Genomic DNA, 26703 nt, shown 5'->3' with positions numbered 1-26703 from the left:
CTGGCAGCTTTTTCCCTCTGCCCTTACCTCTGGCGAGAAAGGAAGATCCCCGTACTCTTTTGGACTTATGCGACCGAAAGGACTGCATCTGATAATGTGGCTTTTTCTTTGGCTGTGAGGAAACATAAGGTAAAAAAGTAGATTTACCTGCAGTAGCTGTGGAAACCAGGTCCGTGAGACCTTCCCCAAATAAGTCCTCACCCTTGTAAGGCAAAACCTCCATATGCCTCTTTGAGTCATATGGAATCGCCATGGCGTTGGCTCTTGAACCCAGTAGGCCAACGTCTCTCTGAGCATCTCTCATATATAGGACAGCGTCTTTAATGTGACCCAAGGACAATAAAATGGTATCCTTATCCAGGGTATCAATTACAGCAGACAAGGTATCTGTCCAAGCTGCTACAGCGCTACAAACCCAAGCCGACGCTATCGCCGGTCTGAGCAAGGTACCAGTATGTGTATAAATCGACTATAAGGTAGTCTCCTGTCTGCGATCAGCAGGATCCTTGAGGGCTGTGGTATCTTGAGACGGCAGCGCCATCTTTTCGGATAAGCGCGTTAACGTCTTGTCCACCCTGGGGGAGGATTCCCACCGTATCCTGTCCTTAGCCGGGAAAGGATACGCCATAAGAATCCTCTTGGGAATCTGCAGTTTTTTGTCTGGAGTTTCCCAAGCCCTTTCAAACAACTCATTTAGCTCATGAGAAGGGGGGAAAGTATCCTCAGGTTTCTTTTCTTTAAACATGTGGACCCTCGTGTCAGGGACAGAAGGGTCATCTGTGATATGCAATACATCTTTTATTGCAATAATCATATAATGAATACTTTTTGCCAACTTTGGCTGCAACCTCGCATCATCGTAGCCGACACTGGAGTCAGAATCCGTGTCGGTATCAGTGTCTGCTACTTGGGATAGTGGGCGCTTCTGAGACCCAGAAGGGCCCTGTGACATAGTGAAAGGCAAGGATTGACTTCCAGCATTTTCCCTGGACTCCGCTTTGTCCAACCTCTTATGTAATAAATTCACATTTGCATTTAAAACATTCCACATATCCAACCAATCAGGTGTCGGCGTTGCCGACGGAGACACCACACTCATTTGCTCCACCTCCTCCCTAGAAGAGCCTTCCGCTTCAGACATGCTGACACACACGTATCGACACCCACACACACTCAGGGAAATATCTAATCTGGAGACAGTTCCCCAAAAAGGCCCTTTGGAGAGACCGAGAGAGAGTATGCCAGCACACACCCAGCGCCAAATGACCCTGGAAAAACAATTCCCAGATACACAGCGCTTTTTGTATGTATATTCAATATACACTCACTGCGCCAAATATATGTGCCCCTCCCCTCTTTTTAAGCCCTCTGTCACCGTGATCAGCAGGGGAGAGTCCGGGGAGCCAGCTTCTCAGCAGCGTGCTGTGGAGAAAATGGCGCTGGTTAGTGCTGTGGAATCAAGCTCCGCCCCCTCAGCGGCGGGCTTCGGTCCCGCTCAAAAATACAAAAAACTGGCGGGGGTTCGTATATTTTAATGCCTCTGCAGAATATATACTTACTATTACCAGCCAAGAGGTTTATTGCTGCTCAGGGCGCCCCCCCCCCCCTGCGCCCTGCACCCATCCGTGCCTGTAGTGTGTGTGTGTGTGTGTGTGTGGGAGCAATGGCGCGCAGCATTACCGCTGTGCATTACCTCAGTGAAGATCAGAAGTCTTCTGCCGCCTTTGAAGTCTTCTTTCTTCTTATACTCACCTGGCTTCTATCTTCCGGCTCTGCAAGGAGGACGGCGGCGCGGCTCTGGGACGAACGGCTAGGGTGAGACCTGCGTTCCGATCCCTATGGAGCTAATGGTGTCCAGTAGCCTAAGAAGCAGAGCCTATCACTTAAGTAGGTCTGCTTCTCTCTCCTCAGTCCCACGGCGCAGGGAGCCTGTTGCCAGCAGTGCTCCCTAAAAATAAAAAACCTAACAAAATTCTTTTTTTTTTTTTTTTTTTATAGAGAAACTCAGGAGAGCTCCCCTGCAATGCACCCAGTCTCCTCTGGGCACAGGATCTAACTGAGGTCTGGAGGAGGGGCATAGAGGGAGGAGCCAGTGCACACCCATTCTAAAGTTCTTTATAGTGCCCATGTTTCCTGCGGAGCCCGTCTATACCCCATGGTCCTTACGGAGTCCCCAGCATCCTCTAGGACGTAAGAGAAAAGACGGATCGCTTAGACCGTGTATTGATTATCGGGCTTTGAATAAGATATCTGTTAAAAACGCCTACCCCTTGCCGCTGATTTCGGTACTGTTTGATCAGCTCCGTACTGCCGTTATTTTCTCCAAAATCAATCTCAGAGGGGCTTACAACCTCATCCGAATAAGATCTGGGGATGAGTGGAAGACTGCTTTCAGTACACAGTCAGGACATTACGAATATCTTGTAATGCCATTTGGTTTGTCTAATGCTCCTGCTGTGTTTCAGGATCTTATTAACGATGTCCTCCGCGACTTTCTAGGAAAGTTTGTGGTCGTTTATTTAGACGACATTTTGATTTATTCTGAATCTTCCGAACAACATGTGGTCCATGTGCGACTAGTACTTCAGAAATTACGGGAGAATCATTTGTACGCCAAATTGGAGAAATTTAATTTCCATATCACGGAGGTGTCCTTTTTGGGGTATATGATTTCTCCTAAGGGGTTTTACATGGAACCAAAGAAACTCCAGGCAATCCTAACTTGGACACAACCCACTAACTTAAAGGCAATCCAGCGGTTCTTAGGTTTTGCGAATTATTATAGGCGTTTCATTCATGCCTTTTCTGATTTAGTTGCTCTTATTGTGGCGTTGACTAAAAAAGGAGCGAATCCTTCCAATTGGTCACCTCAAGCTAAGTCTGCCTTTCTGGCCCTAAAACAGGCCTTTGTCTCAGCTCCAGTACTCAGACACCCTAACCCAGATCTTCCCTTTATTTTTGAGGTGGATGCCTTAGAGGTTGGAGTGGGAGCCATCCTTTCTCAGGAAGACCCGGAGTCTCTGGGATTACACCCGTGTGCCTTCATGTCCAGGAAATTCTCCTCCGCAGAATCCAACTATGATGTTGGTAATCGAGAGTTGCTGGCAGTAAATGGGCTTTCGAGGAGTGGAGGCACTGGCTTGAAGGAGCGAAGCATACCATTACTGTATTCACTGACCACAAGAATCTACAGTATATTGAATCAGCTAAACGGTGAAATGCTTGGCAGGCACGTTGGGCGCTGTTTTTTACTCAATTCAAGTTCATCATCACCTTCAGGCCCGGTTCTAAGAATACCAAAGCCGATGCCCTGTCACGTTGTTTTCTTCCTGCTCACAGTAACTACCCGGCCACAACCCCCATTGTCTCATCGTCCGTCATCCGGGCTGGCCTCACACAGGATTTATTCATACAGCTGGTCCAGCTTCAGCAGTAGGCTCCCAGTGTTACTGCTGGTCGTCTCTTCGTCCCTGAGTTCTTAAGAGGCACTGTCCTTGCTGAGTTTCATGATAGTAAGGTTTCTGGTCATCCGGGTATTGCTAAAACCTTGGAGTTAATCTCTCGCTCGGTGTGGTGGCCTAATCTCTCCAAGGACGTTAGGGAATTTGTCCTTTCCTGTCAGGTGTGTGCTCAGCACAAGATATCTCAATCGTTGCCGGTCGGACAACTCATTCCTCTTGCTATTCCTCTCAGGCCGTGGTCACACATTTCCATGGATTTCGTGGTGGATCTTCCTCTTTCATCCAGATTCCGGGTCATTTGAGTAGTGGTAGACCGTTTTAGTAAAATGGCCCACTTCATTGCTCTTCCCCGATTACCCTCCGCTCAAGTTTTGGCAGTTCTGTTTCTCCGCGATGTCTTCAGACTTCATGGTTTACCCGTGGATATTGTCTCTGACCGGGGACCACAATTCATTGCCCGTTTCTGGAAACGTTTTTGTGCCTCATTAAACATGAAACTCTCTTTGACATCTGGATACCATCCACAGTCTAACGGACAGACTGAACGTGTTAATCAGTCACTAAAACAATATCTACGTCTTTATTCTGCCAAACTTCAGAATGATTGGTCAGATTTTCTTCCTCTGGCCGAATTTGCCTATAATAACTCTTGCCACTCTTCCACCAAGGAATCTCTATTCTTTTCGGTCCTGGGCTTTCATCCTAGAGCCAATTCCTTTACTCCTCATTGTCCTGCCTCTTGGTTGACCTTAACTTCCCGTCTCAGAGTTATTTGGAGAAAGGTACACCTTGCCCTTAAGAAGGCTGCTTTCCGAGAGAATTTTTTTTTTGATAGGTTTCGACGCCCGTGCACATTTAAGGTGGGGGATAAGGTGTGGTTGTCAAACCGCAACATCAAGCTCCGACAACCCTCGGCTAGATTGGGACCCAGATTTATTGGACCATTTCTTATTGTCAAGAAAGTCAATCCAGTGGCTTTTCGGCTGCGGTTGCCTAAATCACTTAAAATTGGAAACACTTTCCACTGTTCTCTTTTGAAGCAATATATTTTTTTCAGGAGATTCCCTCGGAAGACTTCCCAGGGTAGACCTCCGGTGGATGTTGAGGGTCAACAAGAGTTCCTTGTGGAGAAAGTCTTAGATTCTAAGTTTTCTCGTGGCCGGCTCTATTTTTTGGTTCATTGGAAAGAGTATGGCCCGGAGGAAAGGTCTTGGGTCCTGGACAAGGATTTACATGCCCCTAAATGTAAGATATTATACTTTCAGGAATTTCCTCAGAAACCCGGATCTAGGGGTTCTTTAACCCCTCCTCAAGGAAGGGTACTGTTAGGCGCAGCGGCTGGCCGGCGCCACGACCGTTGCCGGGTGACGGTCACGGCCGCCGCGCCTCCCTGTCCTCCCCGCACGGCACCTAGCAATGCTAGGACGCCGTGCGTGCTGAGCCGCCGGGTCCCTGGCAACGCATTCCCCGTTGCCATGTTAGGATTTGTTTCACCTGCCTTACCGTGGTCGTGCAGCAGGGCAGCTGCACAACATCACTAATTAGATTCTCCACAACCATTGGAGGGCTCCCTTTTATATGCTGTCTCAGCGCATTACACAGATGCCGGTGATAGCTTCCTGTTTGCTGTTCCAGCTCTGGAGAATATTCCCTGTCCGGTGTTTCGTACTCCAGTCGTCTTGCTCCGGTGGTCCTGACTCCTGGTATCGGAAGCCAATCCTCGTACTTCTCCCTACCTTCCGGTCGGTGGTCACCTGCATTTGAGATCTGAAGACTCCGGTTCGCTTTCGGGTATTCCCGGTGTTGTGAGTAGCGGCCTTCAGCCGCGCCTTGCGGCCTTGGCCGCGGAATTCCTTTTATTTCTGGTTTCTTTGTATTTTCACGGAGGTGTTCCGCTTTAGCTATCCTTCCTGGTATACGGCGGTGCCGTGTAGGGTTTGGATGGTATACTTTGGTTTCCTTTTCCTTTGGCGGCCGTGCCGCACATACTGTTATTTTGTAGTTCAGTAGTAGCCCCTAGCTCTGTCTTGTGTTTAGTTAGAGGTCCCCTTGTTATCATCCCGTCTCCGTTTATGCCTTGTCTCATGCTAAGACCGGGGGGCATCAGAGTTGGGCAGACCTAATCCGCCCTTCAAACGTGGCTGCCGTGGGCCCAAGAACACATAGTCTCGCAGGCATAGACGGACCACGCGGGTGAAACAACGGAGTTAGGTTGCTAGGGGTTATAATTACACCTTGCCATTATTTCAGCATCACGTTCTTGTGCTCTGGACTGCCACTCAATACCTTTGTTATTCTGAGCACTAAGAACGTAACATTAATGGCCTTTATGGTGGATGGCCTTGTTTCTTACAGTATGTGAAATGCATCATCTGCCATTCATAGACATGTAAACATACTAAAAGAATTACAGTGTATATTACTTTTCTTATTATTTTGGTACTACAGTATATATTGTTCTTCCTCGTTGGGCATTTTAGATAGCAATGAATTTTAAACAAAAAACATGAGTAGCTTAGTCGCTGGAAACATTTTTTAAATGCTTTTTGGAAATATGTAAAATGCACTCGTGCCAAAAGCTCTTCCATAGAAATCCATTTTATTAAGGCAGGCCCTGATGTACAAAGTGATCTATGCGCTCAGTAAAAGCTGCTTCCTTTCAAAGCACGTTATTCATTAGTGATTAAATTGCTTTCGAAATCTGACATATCTGAAAATTGCTAGTCTAGTAAGTCCATGTAATCACCTGTACTGTATGTGAGGTTTGTGTGCAGCGCACTGATCACCAGGATAGGAGCAAACAGACCGAGGGACAGATTTAACAACGAGTGATATTCTTGTGATCACTCGTTACAAATGATAAATGGTGCTCCAGCCAATCAGCTCCTAGCTGTCATGTGTTTAATAATTACAGTTAGCAGGTGATTGGCCTGAGTGCCATTTATCATTTGTAACAAGTGACAACAAGAATTTACTTTGTTTGGTAAATCTGCACTTGTGTTCCATATTCTGATTACAGTCTTTGCCTTATTTACTTTGATATGTTTTTTTTTTTTTACTTTAACAAATCATTATATCACAGCCAATCTATAGTATCATGGTAACACTAACTTTTCCCTTTCCAGAATACCTCTAAAACGCCCAGAGTACCATCGCCCTGGAATGCAAATGGAAAGTAAGTGACTGTGTGGCATGAAAAATCTCACTGTTATTGCAAATCACATTTGAGGCAAAGTAATACATTAGGAACATAATTTGATAATTATGTAATCTGTCCTAGTGAATGCCCAATTACTGTAATTTGAATTTCTTCAGAAAATAGAGCAGTATGCAATAGGCAGGAAGCCAGCTGGTGGAAACTGGGATGTATTGGAGACAGGAGTATGCAGTTTACCCAATACATTGGGCATTCCTAATGAGTGCAGAATGTGGTTACAGATCCTGGTATGGGTGTGGTTCATCAATTCGACAGTATCTAGGTCGACAATGTTTAGGTCGACCACTATAGGTCGACAGTCACTAGATCGACATGGATGGAAGGTCGACAGGGTTTCTAGGTCGACATGTGCTAGGTCGACAGGTCTAAAGGTCGACATGAGGTTTTTGTTTTGTTTTTTTGGTGTCGTTTTCTTCATAGAGTGACCGGGATCCCAAATTAGTGCACCGCGTCCCCTCGCATGGTGCCTTCGCTTCGCTCGGCACACTTTACCGTTCCAATCGTAGTCCACGTGGATCGTTAAGTATGAAAAAATTCAAAAAAAGAAAAAAAAATTGAAAAACTCATGTCGACCTTTAGACCTGTCGACCTAGCACATGTCGACCTAGAAACCCTGTCGACCTTCCATCCATGTCGACCTATTGACTGTCGACCTATAGTGGTCGACCTAAACATTGTCGACCTAGATACTGTCGATCTTCAGACCGGATCCCCCTGGTATATCCTATGGCTTTATCACTGTCTTTTCCTTATAAGTATCAATATTAGTACAAAATAACATATGCCATTTTCCTGCCACAATGGACCCAAATTGGAATGAGACTACCTAGTTTTATATAAATTCTATTACTCTGTGCTATAAATAGAAACAGGAAGGTTCTGGTCCAGCAGAATCAATTACTGTTACCGCTGTTATATATTATTATGAGCAAACCATTTTCATTTATCATTGGCACTACATAGTTGTGTGTATGTGCTCATGTTGGGAACTACAGCTGTCTGTCTAAGAAAGGACCTGTTAATGCTGGGAAAAGGTGTTTTGACGCTGAAGACAAAAATCCTGTACTGCACCCAGTCCTCTAAACCTCAATGCATAAATGTGACACATTCTGACTTGATGACCCTGATAAGGCTAACAAGCTATGGGAAAGCAGGAATTATCCTGAGTTATTGCCCCTAAACATCAGCCAGAGCCTTAACTAGATTTTGCTGTGCCCTGTCCGAGAGAGAAAATTGCAAGGGAGAGGCAGATAGTGGAGTGGGCTTAATATTCATAATTTTTTTGGTGTGATGGCAGCTTGCTTGACTGCAGATATCTCCAGTTCCTGAAAATAGATTTCTTAGCTTTCAATGGGATAAAACACTAGAGAGTCCCACCTTTCAGGAGGTACTGGGGACTTGGGGATCAGAGTTCAGGGGCCATAGCAATTCACAGCTGAAAATATAAAAGTGCATACCAGGCGTGTGGAGCTGGAGCAGGGACCAGCTGCTGCTGATATCTCTGGTTCTGGGCATAGTAGAGACAAGCTGCCAGTGTCCACCGAAAGGGGAGAGGCGCAGCTTTTGGAAGTTCCTCTAAAATTCAAATAGAACCAGTGATATCTGGCTGGAATGAGCAATTAACAGGCTCGGATGGGGACCACTGCTTTGAAGTCGGATATCTCTGGTTCTCCAGGGCCGATTTTCAAAATTCAGGAACCCCTGGAAAAATGGGACCCTCAGCTATCAGCATTACACTCCTGGGGCCCTTGGGAAACTGCCCATTGAGCCCATATGTAAAGATGACCCTGATAAGGCGCATGCCTCATGGGGAAATGGAGAAGGGGCAATGCAAATTTGAGAGAAAGCCCATACTAATATTCCCCTTTCCACAAATATATAGATATATGGCAAAGGTGCAGCACTCGGGACTCCAAAATAAGAAAAACACAGAACCTGTGTTTATCAACGTTTCAATCTATTGCGATTGTCATCAGGATACATAAAAGCATATATACGTATATGGGATGCAGTCAAAATTACAGCAGTTCCCAGAAGCCCGTAATTCCCACACGGTTGGTGGGTCAGTGCTACCAACCAATTGGGAATATAACCTGTGGCTCGCCACTGGGTCCGAAGCGCGGCGAGCGCAGCAAGCCCACAAAGAAACTTGCAGACTCGTTGCTGGGATTCCGGCACACGGAATGCCGCTGCCGCTATGCTGACAGTCGGAATCCCGTCATTGTTAGTCAGTTACAATACTCTTTATTAAATAACATATTTCAATATCCTGCCATACCAAGGATTTAAACCCATAGCCTGGTGCATTCCAGTCAAACACTCGTTCAGCTATTTGAGCCGGCATAAAAACTTTAAGATCTATGTGAAGCTATTTGTACTTTGTAAAAATAATAATCAGCATTGCAATTGATCAGATCTATAAACATCCAATCTCCTGCATCCATACACTACATAGATGTGCTCAGCTGAAATGCTGATCATTTCTCGCAGTCAGTGGGGGACCTGCGTGCAGCCTCCGTAGCGGGCCCCCTCCTCTCCAGCAGCTAGTAGACGCTGGCATAATGCCAGAGGGGTAAGTATACTATATTAGTGCAGTGTGTTTGGTGTGTGCCCGCACAGACCTAGGGGTCCGCACACACTGCACCCATTATAGAAACTCCTATGCTCACAGTACAAGAACAAGGTAAACTTCAACTAGATAGAATTCTCTAGCTTAGAATTCTATCAATGAATAGGTTGTCTGATGGTGTTGCCACAGGCAATGGGTTTAAATTCCGGGTATGTCAGCGTCTTGAAATGTAGTAAAGGACAGTGCGACTGAATAACAAAGAGCTCTCAAGTTAAGGTCATGAATGTAGGAGACAGGGGCGGTCAGGAGATGCTGCGCTTCCAAAAGGGGGAAGCTGCAAGTGGAAGTAATTAAAACAGATAATTGACCAGTGCCGCCAACAGCGTCCCCTACCCTTCAGAAATATGTACGGTAGCACACTCCACACACACCTACTGTAGTTATGGCGTGACGTCAGCGACATATTGCTGCTATTTGCCAATCCCCCGACAGGAATATTAAACATGTTTACAAAAACGGTCGGTATCAGCAAATCCGGAATTTTTAACATGTTTTATTTCCCCGACGGATTGATGATCATCAATGGCCGCCGTTTGGCGGATCTAGTCAGTGGATCAGCGATGCTGGTGAATCAGGTAAATGGGGCCGCTGATGTATAGGAGCCATTACTGAACATGTAGTACATCTGTTGATATACTGAAGCATGTACCCCATCATTGTATGCAGTGCTGAACCTGCAGCCCTCAGCTTCATAAATAATGAACAACCCACACTACTCACCCACTACTTGCTAGACTGCCTATAAATAATAGTTGGCAACTAAGTTTTGACCCATATGATAGGTACCGTTGGAAGGGCCCAGGTCCCGCTGCCCTCCCCCGTTGCTAACAGCTGCGTGTCGGACAGGGAGAGAGGACTGACTACTGCTGCTGCAGCAGCCTATCTTTCCAGCCCAGCACATGGCACACTCTGCTGTGTGTTGGAGAGAAGCAGCAGTCAGTCCTCTCTCTCTGTGTGATGTCGAGAAGGGGAGTGATCATGCCAGATTGCCCACCGCCTACTGGTTCTGACATTGCCCCCCCCCCCCCCACCCCACCCCCACCCCACACACACACACCTTTTTTAATATTATAAAAGGAGCGGGGTCTAGCAACATCTTCTCCGCTGGCCACACTCCCTCTTATTACCGGGGCCCGACAGAGCTGTCGGCACCCCTAGTGTTCATTTCAAAAGCACAAAATAGTCATCTCTCTGGTAGTGCCATGCATCATGATTTTTCCAGTTCTACCAAGATTCCCGCCATAGTGCATTGGGATTGAGGACATTTGCAGAGGAGTAGAAGTTTTCAATGGCTAATGGGAGATATTAGAGGAAGAAGGAGCACCAGTAAATTGTATTGTATTGTTTGACAGAGCAATGAAAAAATAAGATTTCATTTTGCAGAGCGATTTAGTGGTGTAAGATTAAAGGGATGCATTTTGGGGATGATAGGGTGTGGCGAAGGTCAGATAAGATCCTGGACTTTTAATGATATTCATGTCGTACTCCAAGCTGCACAGAGAAGCTTCATTTTGCCCACTGTAAAACAAAGCTTGGCATTGACACTGTAATAAAGAAGTTCTGATGTTCTATTACTCTAATGATACATATAAGACATAAATGAGGCCAAATGTGGTAATGTTCTGCAAAAAAAACTGTAAAGTAGTTGTACTTAATGAAATGGTGGAACTAAAGTGGTTGGAGGTTGAACTTTTCATGAGATGTCTACACTTTTACAGAATGCACCTCCCCGCACACCTATACCTCTTTTCCACTAGATAAAAAAACCCGGGTTATTGCACAAGTGCGCGCATCGACCCGAGTTTTTGGTAGTGGAAACGGCTCCCTCAAAAAAAAAACCAGAGTCGAATTCATCCGACCCGGGACATGTTTACAGCTTGTCTGGAGCCTATACCTCCCTGACTGCAGTGTACTGCGGGCGGTCAGGAGGTTCGGGGGAACAGCACATGCTGTCAGTGCTGCTGTCTGTCCTGCTATGCAGACAGCAGCGCTGGCCGGGAAAGGTGTGTGTTGGAGCCACGAATCCCTGGAAGAAGACCCCTAGAGGGTTGAAACGTGTTGGGCATCTAATACTAAACTCACACCGACACCGACAAGAAATACGGGCCGTGGAACTCTTGTGAGACCAGCCGAGCGGGGGTCACGTGACTCCCCTACCCGGAAGAAGCCAGCAGTGACGGAGAGAGACCCGAAGGAGAAGAGGTAAGCCGGTGGGGTGTTATTCGAGACGAATTAGCGGAGGAGGGGGGAGAGACAGGTGATTCAAGTAGCTCCGGTCCCGGCGGACGGTGGGCAGTGACGGCTCTTAACAAGCCCACACTAGCCAATCGCCGCCAGATCAGTCCCTGTGGTGGCCGGATCTCCCATCACTGTCTGAACCAGGACAGAGGGGGGAATCCCTTCCCACGAGGCCTGGTCAGTCCGGTGCTCCCTGTCCCCTCACCCTCCCCGCACCAGGCGCACCTTGAACCCCGGGGAAACACCGCAATCACCGTAAGCCGGTACCATCATTAGCTCGAGCAAATAGTCAGCGGGACGCCGCTGACTACTCTATAAGTGACTTTCACTCCATATTACCATTTGGAACCAGCTGGGTTACAGCTAAACAGACCCACCTTTTTCCTTTACGGATATTTTTTCTAAATAATATATATTTTTATTTCTATTTTTTTTCCATTCAAAACAAAACAAAAAAACTTTTTTTCTTGTAGTTTTTTTCTTAGAATTAACTGGATACTGTACACCACCAAGATTACAGAGATACCAATCTGGTTGTGCACCCCAGAACTTTGCTCCAGCATTTTACCATCCCCAACAATAATTACATCACTACCCAGGACATTTCCTCAACAGATCAATTTTAATTGATATTTCGCAATGCATGCACACCAATTATGCATTTGTTTTCTCTAGTAATAAAATCAAATAACTTTTGAAATTTTACATGGTTTCACAGCATCATCATTTACATACTCATATAGGTTGAGCGCTACAAATCACAAATTGTGTGTTGGAGCCAGGCTGGGGGCAGCCCAGCAGCTTCCGGAGTGCTAGGCTTGCCCCCAGCATGACGGTGGGCAGCTTCCAATTGGGGGCGTGGCCTAAAGGGTGCCGGTTTTCCTGGTGCTTGGAGATGACGTCATCTCCAAGCCCCGGGCAGAAGACACTGCACCTGTGTGCAGTGTAAACGGTGCCGCCCAGGAAAATTCCCGGATCGCACAGCAGTTGAAAAGGGGTCAGGTCTCAGGTCTGACCCGGCTTGGAACTGTGTTCCAAATCCTGGGTCAGACCCACGACTTTAGTGGAAAGGGGTAATAGATGCACTTCTGAGTTTGTCGTAGCGTCTCCACATAGAAAGTAGCCATGCACCATAAAGTATGCTGTGCAGACCCTATACACACTTTGCTGCAAAAATCAGTGGTTATGGTAGACTTACCTAGATAACCCTGTTTCTCTGAAGTCCACAGGAGCTACCTTGGGATGTGATGGAGCGGCAGTGGATTGGGCACCAAACAGTCAAGCTCTTCAGACTCCCAGAATGCACTGGGCCTGCCCTCTATATCCCTGCTCCCCGGCTCAGGCAATTCAGTTAATACTAAAGCTCAAGGCAGGAGCAGTTTACACGAGAGGGAGACCTATTCAGGCGAGAAACATACACACACTTCCACACCCAAGGATAGGAAGACATTAGTAGGTATACAGATTCTCAAATCAGGTGCTTCAGGGTGGGATCCCTGTGGACACTGTGGACTTCAGAGAAACAGGGTTATCTAGGTAAGTCTAACATAACCACTGATTTCTCCTTCAGGGTCCACAGGGATCCACAGGATCTACCTTGGGACATCCCAAAGCCGTACTAAGGGAGGGGACGCCCCTGATCAAACAGGAGAATCTTCCGCCCAAATGCAGCGTCCTGAGAGGCAAATGTGTCAAAAGTATAATGTCTAATGAATGTGTTAATGGATGACCATATGGCTGCCTTACAGATCTGTTCAGCTGAGGCACCTCGATAAGCTGCCCAGGAAGGACCTACCTTACAAGTAGAGTGAGCAGAGACATTATCCGGAATCGGGAGATCAGCTTAGGAGTATGCTTCTGATATTGTCATCTGAAGCCATCTTGCCAGTGTTTGCTTATTGGCAGGCCATCCTCTCTTGTGAAATCCGTAGAGGCACTGGTACAATCCACGTAGATCCTTAACACACAAACTACGTCCAATGATGCATCTCCCACAGAGAAGTACGGTCCCTGAAAAGACGGAACTACGATCTCTTCATTAAGATGGAACTTAGAGCCACCTTAGGAAGATGCTGTCACGATCCGGGTATCTGGACGCCATTTCTTACCCATCAGATGCCTCCTAAGGCTGGCTCAGCGCTCCAGGACCGGATCCCATCTGTTATCCTGATGTGTACATTCCTGTATCCTCTCCTGTCACTCTGGGACGCTGTCACAGTAAACGCCATATTACACCTGGCATGGCGTCTCCCGCGGCCTCCGCCGCCGTCCCTGAACTTCTGCATGCAGAGTGTCTGAGTGGCGATTACGTCAGCCGCGGCCTCCGCTGTGTCCGCGTGGTTGGATGTGCATCTGTCAGCCTGGCGCCTCCTGTCTCCGGTGGCCGGCGCCGCCATTACTGTTTTCATTACCACATGGATTACAAACCAAACTTCCCTCCAAGTGTCTGCATGGGCGCAGCCATCTTGGATTCTGTCAGCTGATCATTTCCACCAATCTGTTCTCAGTATTGATAATCTGCATAATTGCCTAGCCAATCCCTTCCTTGCTGCAGGTATAAATACACTGTGCCTGAGCAAGGAAGGCGTCAGTGCTTTGGTTGTCAAACCTAGTTCCTGTTTGTCTCTCTCCTGTGATTGTCTTCCAGGTTCCAGCTCCTGTCTCAAGACTTCCACCATAGAGACCCGCACCAGCATTCCACCTGCGGTGTAGCCTGACTCTCCAATCCATTGTGGATTCATCTGTTTCCAGCTACAACATTACCTGCTTCCAGCTCAGCTTCCAGCAGAGTACAGCTTCCCTTAAAGGGCCGGTGTCCTTTCTACACTTTACCACTCTCCACCGGTATTATTATTTCTCCGCTCTCAAGTTCTACATTTCAGTTCATATTTCATCGCTCCCAAGTTCATTTATTATTTAACTGGTTCCAGCCAGTATCCACTCCGTGCTAACAACAGTCTGGTTCCAGCCAGTATCCACAGCAGCTGTTTTATCTTCAGCAACCCAGCTTTTCCTGGAACACCAGCTGGCACAATCCTGGGTTATCTCCATTGCTACAGTCGGGCCTGGTAAGGACTTTCCATCTAGAAGATCATAAGAACTATCTCACACTACCAGTGCCCTGTGGCTCCTGCCATCCTGTAGTACCCAGGAACTGTATTTATTCTTTGCTGACTTTTTACGTTTTCTTTTACTGCTGCTGTGTTGCGGAGTTGTCATAACAAACATCATTGACTTTTATCCAAGTTGTCGTGGTCACGCCTTCGGGCAGTTATTATTCATGTTACTTACATGTCCAGGGGTCTGATACAACCTCCCAGGTTCCGGTACATCTCAGCCCCTACAACTGAGGCTGCCTCCCGTCAGCTCAGGCCCTCAGTTGTGACAGTAAGCACTGACCCAATGAATCCAGCCGGAGACCAGGATCAAGCGGCCAGGCCGATGCAAGAACTGGCAGCCCGACTAGAACATCAGGAGGCTGCACAGGGCCACATCATCCGCTGTCTCCAGGATCTCTCTACTTGGCTGGATGGGATTCAGACAACTCTCCGTGGATCAGGCGCGTCTGGTGCGTCAACCACAGTGACTCCAGCTATAACCCCACTCACCTTACCCATTTCTGCTCCACGTCTTCATCTTCCAACGCCAGCAAAATTTGACGGATCTCCAAGATTCTGCAGGGGATTTCTCAACCAGTGTGAGATTCAGTTTGAGCTACAACCTGGCAATTTTCCCAGTGACCGTACAAAAATTGCCTACATTATTTCTCTTCTCAGTGGCTCAGCCCTTGATTGGGCATCACCGTTATGGGAGAGGTCCGACACCCTGCTATCTTCCTACACTGCCTTCGTGTCAACATTCAGGCGCATCTTCGACGAGCCAGGCCGGGTAACCTCAGCTTCATCCGAGATTCTCCGTTTACGCCAGGGGTCACGTACTGTAGGACAATATCTGATACAGTTCCAGATCCTGGCATCCGAACTGGCATGGAACGACGAGGCCCTGTATGCTGCATTCTGGCATGGCTTATCTGAGCGTATTAAAGATGAGTTAGCTACCAGAGACTTACCTTCTAAGTTAGATGAGCTAATCTCACTCTGCACGAAAGTTGATTTACGTTTCAGAGAGAGAGCAACTGAGCGTGGAAGATCATCTGCTCCAAAATCTTCTGCTCCTCGTCAACTGTCACCATCTAAAGATGAGCCCATGCAACTTGGCCGTTCCCGTTTAACTCCTGCTGAGCGCCGAAGACGTCTCTCCGAGTTTCTCTGTCTCTATTGTGCAGCTCCGTCTCACACCATTAATGCCTGTCCCAAACGTCCGGGAAACTCCAAATCCTAGCTCGCCAAGGAGAGGGCCGGCTAGGAGTAATGATCTCCTCTCCATCTCCTCAAGATTGTAATCTCCCAGTCTCGCTTCAAGTTGCTCAACGTTATCGGAACGTCCTTGCCCTCCTTGATTCCGGAGCAGCTGGGAACTTTATTACCGAAGCCTATGTTAAACGGTGGTCCCTACCCACCGAGAGACTTCCTTCGTCCATTTCTTTAACTGCCGTGGATGGCAGCAAAATTTTTGATGCAGTTATTTCTTTAAGGACTCTACCAGTTCGTCTGAGAGTGGGAGTTCTTCATTCCGAACTTATTTCTTTTTTAGTGATTCCAAGAGCCACACATCCTGTGGTCCTGGGCCTTCCATGGCTCCGTCTTCACAATCCTACAATTGATTGGACGACTACGCAAATCCTGGCATGGGGTTCCTCCTGTGCTGAGACATGTTTGTTTAAAGTATTGCCTGTCTGTTCTTCCTCCCCCAGGTCGTCTGATGTTCCACCTCCTCCATATCAAGATTTCACGGATGTGTTCAGTAAAGCTTCTGCTGATATCCTTCCTCCTCATAGAGAATGGGACTGTCCGATTGATCTCGTTCCAGGGAAGGTTCCACCTCGAGGCCGAACTTATCCGTTGTCTCTGCCTGAGACGCATTCTATGGAGGAATATATTAAAGAGAACCTAGCAAAGGGGTTCATTCGACCTTCTTCTTCTCCAGCCGGCGCAGGCTTCTCTTTTGTAAAAAAGAAAGATGGTGGTCTGCGGCCGTGCATCGACTACAGAGGTTTGAACGACATTACCATCAAGAACCGTTATCCTTTACCCCTGATTACTGAGCTCTTTGACAGAGTTAGCGGAGCTACCATCTTTACAAAGCTGGACTTGCGAGGTGCATACAATCTCATCCGGATCCGTGAGGGTGACGAGTGGAAGACCGCCTTTAACATCCGTGACGGACATTATGAGTACCTCGTCATGCCCTTCGGATTGAGCAATGCTCCAGCTGTCTTCCAGCATTTTGTCAATGAGATCTTCAGAGACATTCTATACCGTCATGTCGTGGTCTATCTAGACGATATCCTCATTTTTGCCAACGATTTAGAGGACCATCGTTTTTGGGTTAAAGAGGTTCTGTCCCGTCTCCGTGTCAATCATCTCTATTGCAAATTAGAAAAATGCGTCTTTGAAGTCAAGTCCATTCCGTTTCTAGGGTACATTGTGTCCGGTTCCGGACTAGAGATGGATCCTGAGAAACTACAAGCAATCCAAAATTGGCCGGTACCCTTAACCCTCAAAGGGGTCCAGAGGTTCTTAGGGTTCGCCAACTATTACCGAAAGTTTATACGAGACTTTTCCACCATTGTGGCGCCTATTACTGCTTTCACTAAGAAGGGTGCTAACCCGTCCAAGTGGTCTGAAGAAGCCATGCAAGCATTTCATCTTTTAAAACAAAGGTTCATCTCTGCGCCTGTTCTGAAACAGCCTGACATCGACTCTCCTTTCATCTTAGAGGTGGATGCCTCCTCCGTTGGAGTAGGAGCGGTGTTATCTCAGAGGGCTAAAGATGGCCATTTACACCCTTGCAGTTTCTTCTCCCGGAAGTTCTCCCCAGCTGAGCGCAACTATGCCATTGGCGACCAGGAGTTGCTAGCCATCAAGCTCGCTCTAGAAGAGTGGAGGTATCTGTTGGAGGGAGCTTCTCATTCAATCACCATACTTACAGACCACAAGAACCTTTTATACCTGAAGGGCGCACAATGTCTCAACCCTCGTCAGGCCAGATGGGCACTTTTCTTTTCCAGGTTCGACTTTAAACTCCAGTTCTGTCCGGGCTCTCAGAATCGCAAGGCCGATGCCCTTTCCCGCTCATGGGAGCAAGAAAATGAGTCAGAGTCTTCAGACAAGCATCCTATTATAAATCCGTTGGCATTCTCCACGGTAGGGATGGACTCTACGCCCCCATCAGGGAAAAGTTTTGTGAAGCCGATGCTAAGGAAGAAGCTCATGCATTGGGCCCATGCTTCCCGTTTTGCCGGACATACAGGTATCCAAAAAACCCTGGAGTTTATCTCTAGGTCCTATTGGTGGCCAACTCTGAAAAAGGACGTCTTGGAGTTTATTGCATCTTGCCCAAAGTGTGCCCAACATAAAGTATCCCGCCAGTCGCCTGCGGGGCAACTGGTTCCACTATCCGTTCCCCGTCGACCATGGACCCACTTGTCGATGGATTTCATTACAGACTTACCCATGTGCAACAAGTTCAATACCATCTGGGTGGTAGTTGACCGGTTCACCAAGATGGCACACTTCATTCCTCTCACCGGTCTTCCGTCAGCTTCCAAGTTGGCTCAAGTATTCATACAAGAGATCTTCCGACTCCACGGTCTTCCTGAAGAAATTATCTCAGATCGAGGAGTTCAATTCACAGCCAAATTCTGGCGAAGTTTATGTCAAGTCCTCCAAGTCAAGCTAAAGTTTTCCACGGCTTACCATCCTCAGACCAATGGTCAAACCGAGAGGGTGAATCAGGACTTGGAGGCCTTCCTCCGCATCTATGTGTCCTCCTCTCAAGATGACTGGGTTCAATTACTTCCCTGGGCCGAGTTCTGTCATAACAACCAGTATCATTCTTCATCTGCTTCAACACCATTCTTCACTAACTTTGGATTCCACCCTAAAGTCCCTGAGTTCCAACCGCTTCCAGCAACTTCTGTTCCCGCAGTGGATATCACCTTGCATCAGTTTGCCAATATCTGGAAGAGCGTACGATCAGCTCTGCTCAAGGCATCGTTCAGGTACAAGAAGTTTGCGGATAAGAAGCGTCGAGCAGTTCCTGCTCTCAAGGTGGGTGATCGGGTATGGTTATCCACGAAGAATTTGAGGTTAAGAGTTCCCAGTATGAAGTTTGCACCTCGCTATATCGGTCCTTTCAAGATTGAACAAGTCATCAATCCTGTTGCTTACAGACTCCAGTTGCCTCCCTTCTTAAAAATACCCAGGACATTCCATGTTTCCCTGTTGAAACCGCTGATCTTGAATCGGTTTCATTCCTCACTTCCTCCAACTCCGAAAGTCCAAACTCAACGAGGCGTTGAGTATGAAGTGGCCAAGATCCTGGACTCACGTCACCGTTACGGTCAACTACAATATCTTATTGACTGGAAGGGTTATGGTCCTGAGGAACGTTCAAGGACCAATGCTTCTGATGTCCATGCTCCTGCCTTGGTCCGGAGATTCCATTCCAAGTTTCCTCAAAAGCCAAAGAAGTGTCCTGGGGCCACTCCTAAAGGGGGGGGGTGCTGTCACGATCCGGGTATCTGGACGCCATTTCTTACCCATCAGATGCCTCCTAAGGCTGGCTCAGCGCTCCAGGACCGGATCCCATCTGTTATCCTGATGTGTACATTCCTGTATCCTCTCCTGTCACTCTGGGACGCTGTCACAGTAAACGCCATATTACACCTGGCATGGCGTCTCCCGCGGCCTCCGCCGCCGTCCCTGAACTTCTGCATGCAGAGTGTCTGAGTGGCGATTACGTCAGCCGCGGCCTCCGCTGTGTCCGCGTGGTTGGATGTGCATCTGTCAGCCTGGCGCCTCCTGTCTCCGGTGGCCGGCGCCGCCATTACTGTTTTCATTACCACATGGATTACAAACCAAACTTCCCTCCAAGTGTCTGCATGGGCGCAGCCATCTTGGATTCTGTCAGCTGATCATTTCCACCAATCTGTTCTCAGTATTGATAATGTGCATAATTGCCTAGCCAATCCCTTCCTTGCTGCAGGTATAAATACACTGTGCCTGAGCAAGGAAGGCGTCAGTGCTTTGGTTGTCAAACCTAGTTCCTGTTTGTCTCTCTCCTGTGATTGTCTTCCAGGTTCCAGCTCCTGTCTCAAGACTTCCACCATAGAGACCCGCACCAGCATTCCACCTGCGGTGTAGCCTGACTCTCCAATCCATCGTGGATTCATCTGTTTCCAGCTACAACATTACCTGCTTCCAGCTCAGCTTCCAGCAGAGTACAGCTTCCCTTAAAGAGCCGGTGTCCTTTCTACACTTTACCACTCTCCACCGGTATTATTATTTCTCCGCTCTCAAGTTCTACATTTCAGTTCATATTTCATCGCTCCCAAGTTCATTTATTATTTAACTGGTTCCAGCCAGTATCCACTCCGTGCTAACAACAGTCTGGTTCCAGCCAGTATCCACAGCAGCTGTTTCATCTTCAGCAACCCAGCTTTTCCTGGAACACCAGCTGGCACAATCCTGGGTTATCTCCATTGCTACAGTCGGGCCTGGTAAGGACTTTCCATCTAGAAGATCATAAGAACTATCTCACACTACCAGTGCCCTGTGGCTCCTGCCATCCTGTAGTACCCAGGAACTGTATTTATTCTTTGCTGACTTTTTACGTTTTCTTTTACTGCTGCTGTGTTGCGGAGTTGTCATAATAAACATCATTGACTTTTATCCAAGTTGTCGTGGTCACGCCTTCGGGCAGTTATTATTCATGTTACTTACATGTCCAGGGGTCTGATACAACCTCCCAGGTTCCGGTACATCTCAGCCCCTACAACTGAGGCTGCCTCCCGTCAGCTCAGGCCCTCAGTTGTGACAGATATCCAGATTTGGTTCTAAGAACTGCGCTATCCGGATGAAATACCAAATAAGTGGGCCGACACATCAGTGCCCCTAAATCTGATACTCTTCTAGCAGAAGCTATTACCAGGAGAAACAGCACCTTGGCTGTTGACCATTTCAGATCCACTCTAGATAGCGGTTCAAATGAAGCAACTTGCAAGGCCCTGAGAACTAAACCTAGATCCCAGAGAGCAGTCAGGGGAACAACCGGAGGTTGAATGTCGTGACTGCTGAGAAAGTCCGCCTCCCAGTTTAGAACTTTCGGTATGAACACTGCTGACACGGCTGGAATGATAACGTTCCGCCCATTTTATTGTGCGGCTTACCTTCTTCATTGCCATTTGACTTCAAGTACCTACCTGCTGGTTGAGGTACGCCACTGCCATGGCATTGTCTGATCGAATCTGAATCGGCTTGCCGTGGAGAATTCCCTTTGCCTGAGTGAGTGCCTTGTATATGGCTCGAAGCTCCAGTCGTCTGTTTATTGACAGACGACTTTCTTCCCTGGACCATCGGCCCTAGAACGAATACTGATCTGTCACAGCTCCCCATCCCTGGAGGCTTGCATCTGTTGTCAAAATTTCCCAATCTGTGATCCAAAATGGGCAACCCTTGTCCAGATGGGACGTCTGTCTAGCAGCCCCACTGTTTCAACGTGGCCGGCTCCTGCCGCACCAAACAAAAAATTGAATTTCCTGAGCCGGGAGACGGGGATATAGAGGGCGGGCCCAGTGCATCCTGGGAGTCTGAAGAGCTTGACTGTTTGGTGCCCAATCCGATGCCGCTCCATCATATCCCAAGGTAGAGCCTGTGGATCACTGTGGACCCTGAAGGAGAAACAATGAATTTGTACTTTGTAAATGATGCCTACTGTGTGTAAATTTTCATTTAAACTGTAATCTAAAACTAGAGAACTACAGCTATTTAGATAACATGTTTCTTTTGTTTATTATATTATGTTTCAGAACCACAGGGATGTCATCACCCATGTCTCCCTGTCTTTCTCACATGAGCTCTGTTGGCTCTCAAGGAAGCACCTCTAGTTCTAGTAGTGCCTGTAGCACGAATAATTCTATTATCAGCATTCCCCAGCGCATCCACCAGATGGCAGCCAACCACGTCAGTATTACTAACAGTATCCTGCACAGCTATGATTACTGGGAAATCGCAGACAATTTTGCCAAAGACAACACAGGTCAGTTATGTCCACAATATGATTCCATTAGGGGGGGGTAGCTAATAACTCATAGAATTAGTCATTTTATATTATAGTACAGAAGAAATGTGTTGAGTATTTTATTTGTATAAATAAACATAATGGTAATAAGGGCCACAGGTATAAAGAAAAGAATTGCAAATTTTTTGTTTTAAAGAGAGATTATGGGGGTAATTCAGAGTTGATCGCAGCAGCAAATTTGTTAGCAGTTGGGCAAAACCATGTGCACTGCAGGGGGGGGGGCAGATATAACATGTACAGAGAGAGTTAGATTTGGGTGGGGTGTGTTCAAACTGAAATCTAAATTACAGTGTAAAAATAAAGCAGCCAGTATTTACCCTGCACAGAAACAATATAACCCATCCAAATCTAACTCTCTCTGCACGTTATATCTGCCACACCTGCAGTGCACATGGGTGGCCATTCCGAGTTGATTGCACTCAGCAACTTTTTGCTGCTCGTGCGATCAACTAGACGCTGCCTATGGGGGAGTGTATTTGAGCATAGCGGCGCTGCGATCACTTGTGCAGCCCCGCTAAGCTAAAAAAGTTTCCTGCAAAACAAGACCAGCCCTGCAGCTACTTACCCAGTGCGACAGATCCAGCGATGAAGGTCCCGGCTGTGACGTCAGACATCCACCCACCAAACGCCTGGACACGCCTGCATTCGCCTTACCACGCCCGGGAAACAGTGAGTAGACGCCCCCATCCTCCTTCACACTGTCAATCTTCTTGCGATCGCGCCTGCGATCACTTTCATCGATCCTGGCCTCGTTGCCTGGCGATGACCGTCGCTGGGCAACGACGCGCATCTGCAATGCGGGCGCTGCGCAGCCACAATTCCGACCCATTCGCACCGCAGTGAAGAACTGCTGCGTGCGACTGGGTCGGAATGACCCCCATGGTTTTTACCAACTGCTAACAAATTTGCTGCTGCGATCAACTCTGAATTACCCCCTATGTTACCAGGAAAATGTACCTTATGTTTTAGGGATGTAGTCTGTGAGGTGCCAGCATTTCTACCCATTTCCTGGCATCACATCACAGAATTTTCCTCACCTCCCATAGAGGTGCACAGGGGAATCTGCAATGTTGGAGTACTGTCTATTGGCCAGATTCGGATGTAGTTGGAGGAGGCATCAGTGATGCTTAGTTGGAAGCAGCAGCGATAGCACTGATATGTTAATGCAGCAGGAGGCCTCTGATATCAGTAGATGTCTCCTGCTTGCATTAGTGATCTGAGCTGCGTACAAGCACACAGCATTGGATCACCTACAACACTATCGGTTGGCTGCATGACCCATGGGGTCGCTCAAGCCAACCTCCACAGATCCAACAAAGATGCCAGACCCATAAGTACTTTATGCTATGTGCCGCCCTTCCCTCCACTTTTGAATAGGCCCCATTAATAATTTTTAATACCCCTTTAATGTGTACAGTACATGTAGCTTGGAAGCCCCTGAACCATCAGAATAATAGGCAATGGAGGGTAGATGAATGAAGCAGTGATAAGAGCGGAGAAGTGAGCTAGTGGACAATGTGCAACCAATCAGCTTTGGAGTAACCAATTATCAAGTTCACTCTATATAAGAAGCAGCTGCCATGGCACACTTCTCCACTGGCTCACTTCTCTACTCTTACAGTATCACTGCTTTATACATCTACCCCAATGTGTTTTACAAGGCATCCTTTATGCTCATCATTTACTCATACTTTATCTGGATTTATGTTCAGTTTAGAAATAACAACAAATGGAAACTTAGCTCCCCCATCCCCTATCCTTTTAAAATAGATACACTTATAGGATACCTATACTTTTTCAGAACACTACAAGAAACTGGATTTGGACACTAAGCATCTTATTAATTAATTAATTAATTAATTCATGCCTGCACTTAACAACTTAAGAGCTATTTGTCATTCAGTAACATTACATTTAAAAATAACACATTTCTTACCAGTCATACCCAGGACATCTCACATTGACAGACAGGGTACCTTTAGTCACACCCTCCTTTTTTTAACAAACATTTAAAATTCTAACTACACATACCTTGTAATTGTCAGTATAAAACCATTGCAACTAGGCAGATCTGTATAGTGTGCATTGGGTCTAATTCAGACCTGATCGTAGCGGCTACGGTCAGCCACCCTGACATACAGGGGGACGCCCAGCACAGGGCTAGTCTGCCCCGCATGTATGGCCCCCCCCCTGCCGCACGGGTGCGATAGCATCACACGGCGGCGATGCTATGGCACTCGGCAAGTAAGGCCCTACCTGTGCAGCATTGCTGCGCTGGCAGGTGACTTTTCACCATGTCCCGAGTCGCAGCGGCTGCGTGTGACATCACGCAGCGGCTGCGGCCCGCCCCCCCCCTCCCCGGACTGTCCGGCCATGCATGTCTTACCCAGACCGTGCCCCCTCCTGCCCAGCGAACGCATCTGCCTGTTAATCAGGCAGAGGCGATCGCTGGGCTGAGATGCCGATCGCATCTTTGGCATGCACATGCGCACTGAGGCGCATGCGCAGTTTAGACCTGATCGCCCGCTGTGCGAACACGCACAGCAACGATTTGGTCTGAATTAGCCCCCATTGTACAAACGTATAATATATCTCTACAAGCTTCATATAGTGTAGTTGGAATTTGCAGGTTTCTTATATAAGAGCAAATATCTATATTAGTAAGGTATCTGACTGCAGTATGAGAAGTTTATGGGTTCTAATCCCAGGACACTATTTTAAAATGTGTTTGTTAAATAAAGGAGGATATGATTGAAGGTGTCGCACCACCCTAGTTACGGCCCTGAGGCCAAGCACCCATGTGATTATTTATGCAGCTGACCGGCATTGTAGGAACACGGGTGCAATGAGCAGACGGTGGAGGCACCTGTGGAGTGACCTATATAACACTAAAATATCACATGGAAATAAGTTTGCTTAAAGTGGAAAAGCCATTTAGCCTCCAGTTTAACTCCCTGGTGACGTGACCATTGTCTATTCTCATAAAGAAGAAAAACTTGAGCACTATAAGAAATACTGAAGAAAATAGAAATGTAATTAAATTATAGGGGTATATGCAATTCACGGCGAATCGCGGCAAATTATCGCCGTTTTTTAATTCGACACAATTCGACAGGTGAATTCCGGCAGGTGGTTGCCGGAATTCACCATATTCAATGAAAAACGGATTCGACAGTCCCGCGGGCGAAAAACGGCCGATTTGCCGGATTTTGCCGCGAATTAAAAAAATGGGAAAAACCCGGAAGAAAATGGCGTGGGGTCCCCCCTCCAAAGCATAACCAGCCTCGGGCTCTTCGAGCTGGTCCTGGTTTTAAAAATCCGGGGTCAAAATTGACAGCGGATCCCCCGTATTTTTAAAACCAGCACCGGGCTCTGCACCTGATGCTGGTGCAAAAAATACGGGGGACAAAAAGAGTAGGGGTCCCCCGTATTTTATACACCAGCACCGGGCTCCACTAGCTGGACAGATAATGCCACAGCCGGGGGTCACTTTTATACAGCGCCCTGCGGCCGTGGCATTAAATATCCAACTAGTCACCCCTGGCCGGGGTACCCTGGGGGAGTGGGGACCCCTTCAATCAAGGGGTCCCCCCCCCCAGCCACCCAAGGGCCAGGGGTGAAGCCCGAGGCTGTCCCCCCCATCCAAGGGCTGCGGATGGGAGGCTGATAGCCTTGAGTAAAATGACAGAATATTGTTTTTTCCAGTAGTACTACAAGTCCCAGCAAGCCTCCCCCGCAAGCTGGTACTTGGAGAACCACAAGTACCAGCATGCGGGAGAAAAACGGGCCCGCTGGTACCTGTAGTACTACTGGAAAAAAAATACCCAAATAAAAACAGGAGACACACACCTTGACAAGTACAACTTTATTACACACTGCCGACACACACATACTTACCTATGTTGACACGCCGACTGTCACAGTCTCCGACGGTCCGAGGTACCTGTGAAAAAAATTAGACTCACCTCAATCCAGTGTCCGGGAGATAATCCACGTACTTGTTAAAAAAAAAAAACACGAACACCCGTACCATGCCGGACTGAAAGGGGTCCCATGTTTACACATCAGACCCCTTTCCCCGAATGCCGGGACACCACGTGACTCCTGTCACTGAGGTCCCTTCAGCCAATCAGGAAGCGCTACTTCCGTGGCGCTCACCTGATTGGCTGTGCGCGTGTGACCTCAGACAGCGCATCGCAAAGCCTCTCCCATTACTTTCAATGGTGGGAACTTTTCCGTCAGTGGTGGGGTTACCCGCGGTCAGCCGCTGACCGGCGGGTGACCCCATCGCTAGCCGCAAAGTTCCCACCATTGAATATAATGGAGAGGCTTTGCGATGCGCTGTCAGCTCAGACGCGCACAGAGCCAATCAGCAGAGTGCAAGGACGTTGCGCTCGCTGATTGTCTTACGAGACCTTTCAGTGACAGCTGTCACGGGGGGGTCTCTCTGCATTCGTGGAAAGGGGTCCCATGTGTCAACATGGGACCCCTTTCAGTCCGTGTGGTACGGGTGTCCGGTTTGTTTTTTTGACAAGTTCGTGGATTTACCTCTGGACCATGGATGAGGTGAGTGTATTTATCTTTTCTTTTCAGGTACCCCTGGATTCTACTTGGAGAAGAGGACCGATGTCGGCGTGTGAACATAGGTAAGTATGTGTGTGTCGACGTATGAAATAAAGTTTTACTTTCACGGTGTCTGTCTCCTGTTTTTATTTGGGTATTTTTTTTCCAGTAGAACTACAGGTACCAGCGGGCCCGTTTTTCTCCCGCATGCTGGTACTTGTGGTTCTCCAAGTACCAGCTTGCGGGGGAGGCTTGCTGGGACTTGTAGTACTACAGGAAAAAACAATATTCTGACATTTTTCTCAAGGCTATCAGCCTCCCATCCGCAGCCCTTGGATGGGGGGACAGCCTCGGGCTTCACCCCTGGCCCTTGGGTGGCTGGGGGGGGGCCC

At 47.7% G+C, this 26703-nt stretch overlaps 1 protein-coding gene across 4 annotated transcripts in view; it reads left to right on the top strand.

Annotated features, from left to right (window-relative positions):
* Positions 1-26703, top strand: part of AFF3 (ALF transcription elongation factor 3) — a 771336-nt gene that overhangs the window by 743086 nt on the left and 1547 nt on the right. For all 4 annotated transcript variants that reach the window (XM_063953377.1, XM_063953378.1, XM_063953379.1 and 1 more), the window contains 2 exons: positions 6587-6636; positions 21477-21706. In XM_063953377.1, coding sequence (XP_063809447.1) covers positions 6587-6636; positions 21477-21706 — 280 coding nt within the window. The remainder of the gene's footprint in view (positions 1-6586; positions 6637-21476; positions 21707-26703) is intronic.

Source organism: Pseudophryne corroboree, chromosome 2 (assembly GCF_028390025.1).
Source record: "Pseudophryne corroboree isolate aPseCor3 chromosome 2, aPseCor3.hap2, whole genome shotgun sequence".
Lineage (NCBI taxonomy): Eukaryota > Metazoa > Chordata > Amphibia > Anura > Myobatrachidae > Pseudophryne > Pseudophryne corroboree.
Note: the sequence above shows the minus strand (reverse complement) of the source record. Positions and strands in the feature narration are given on the sequence as shown.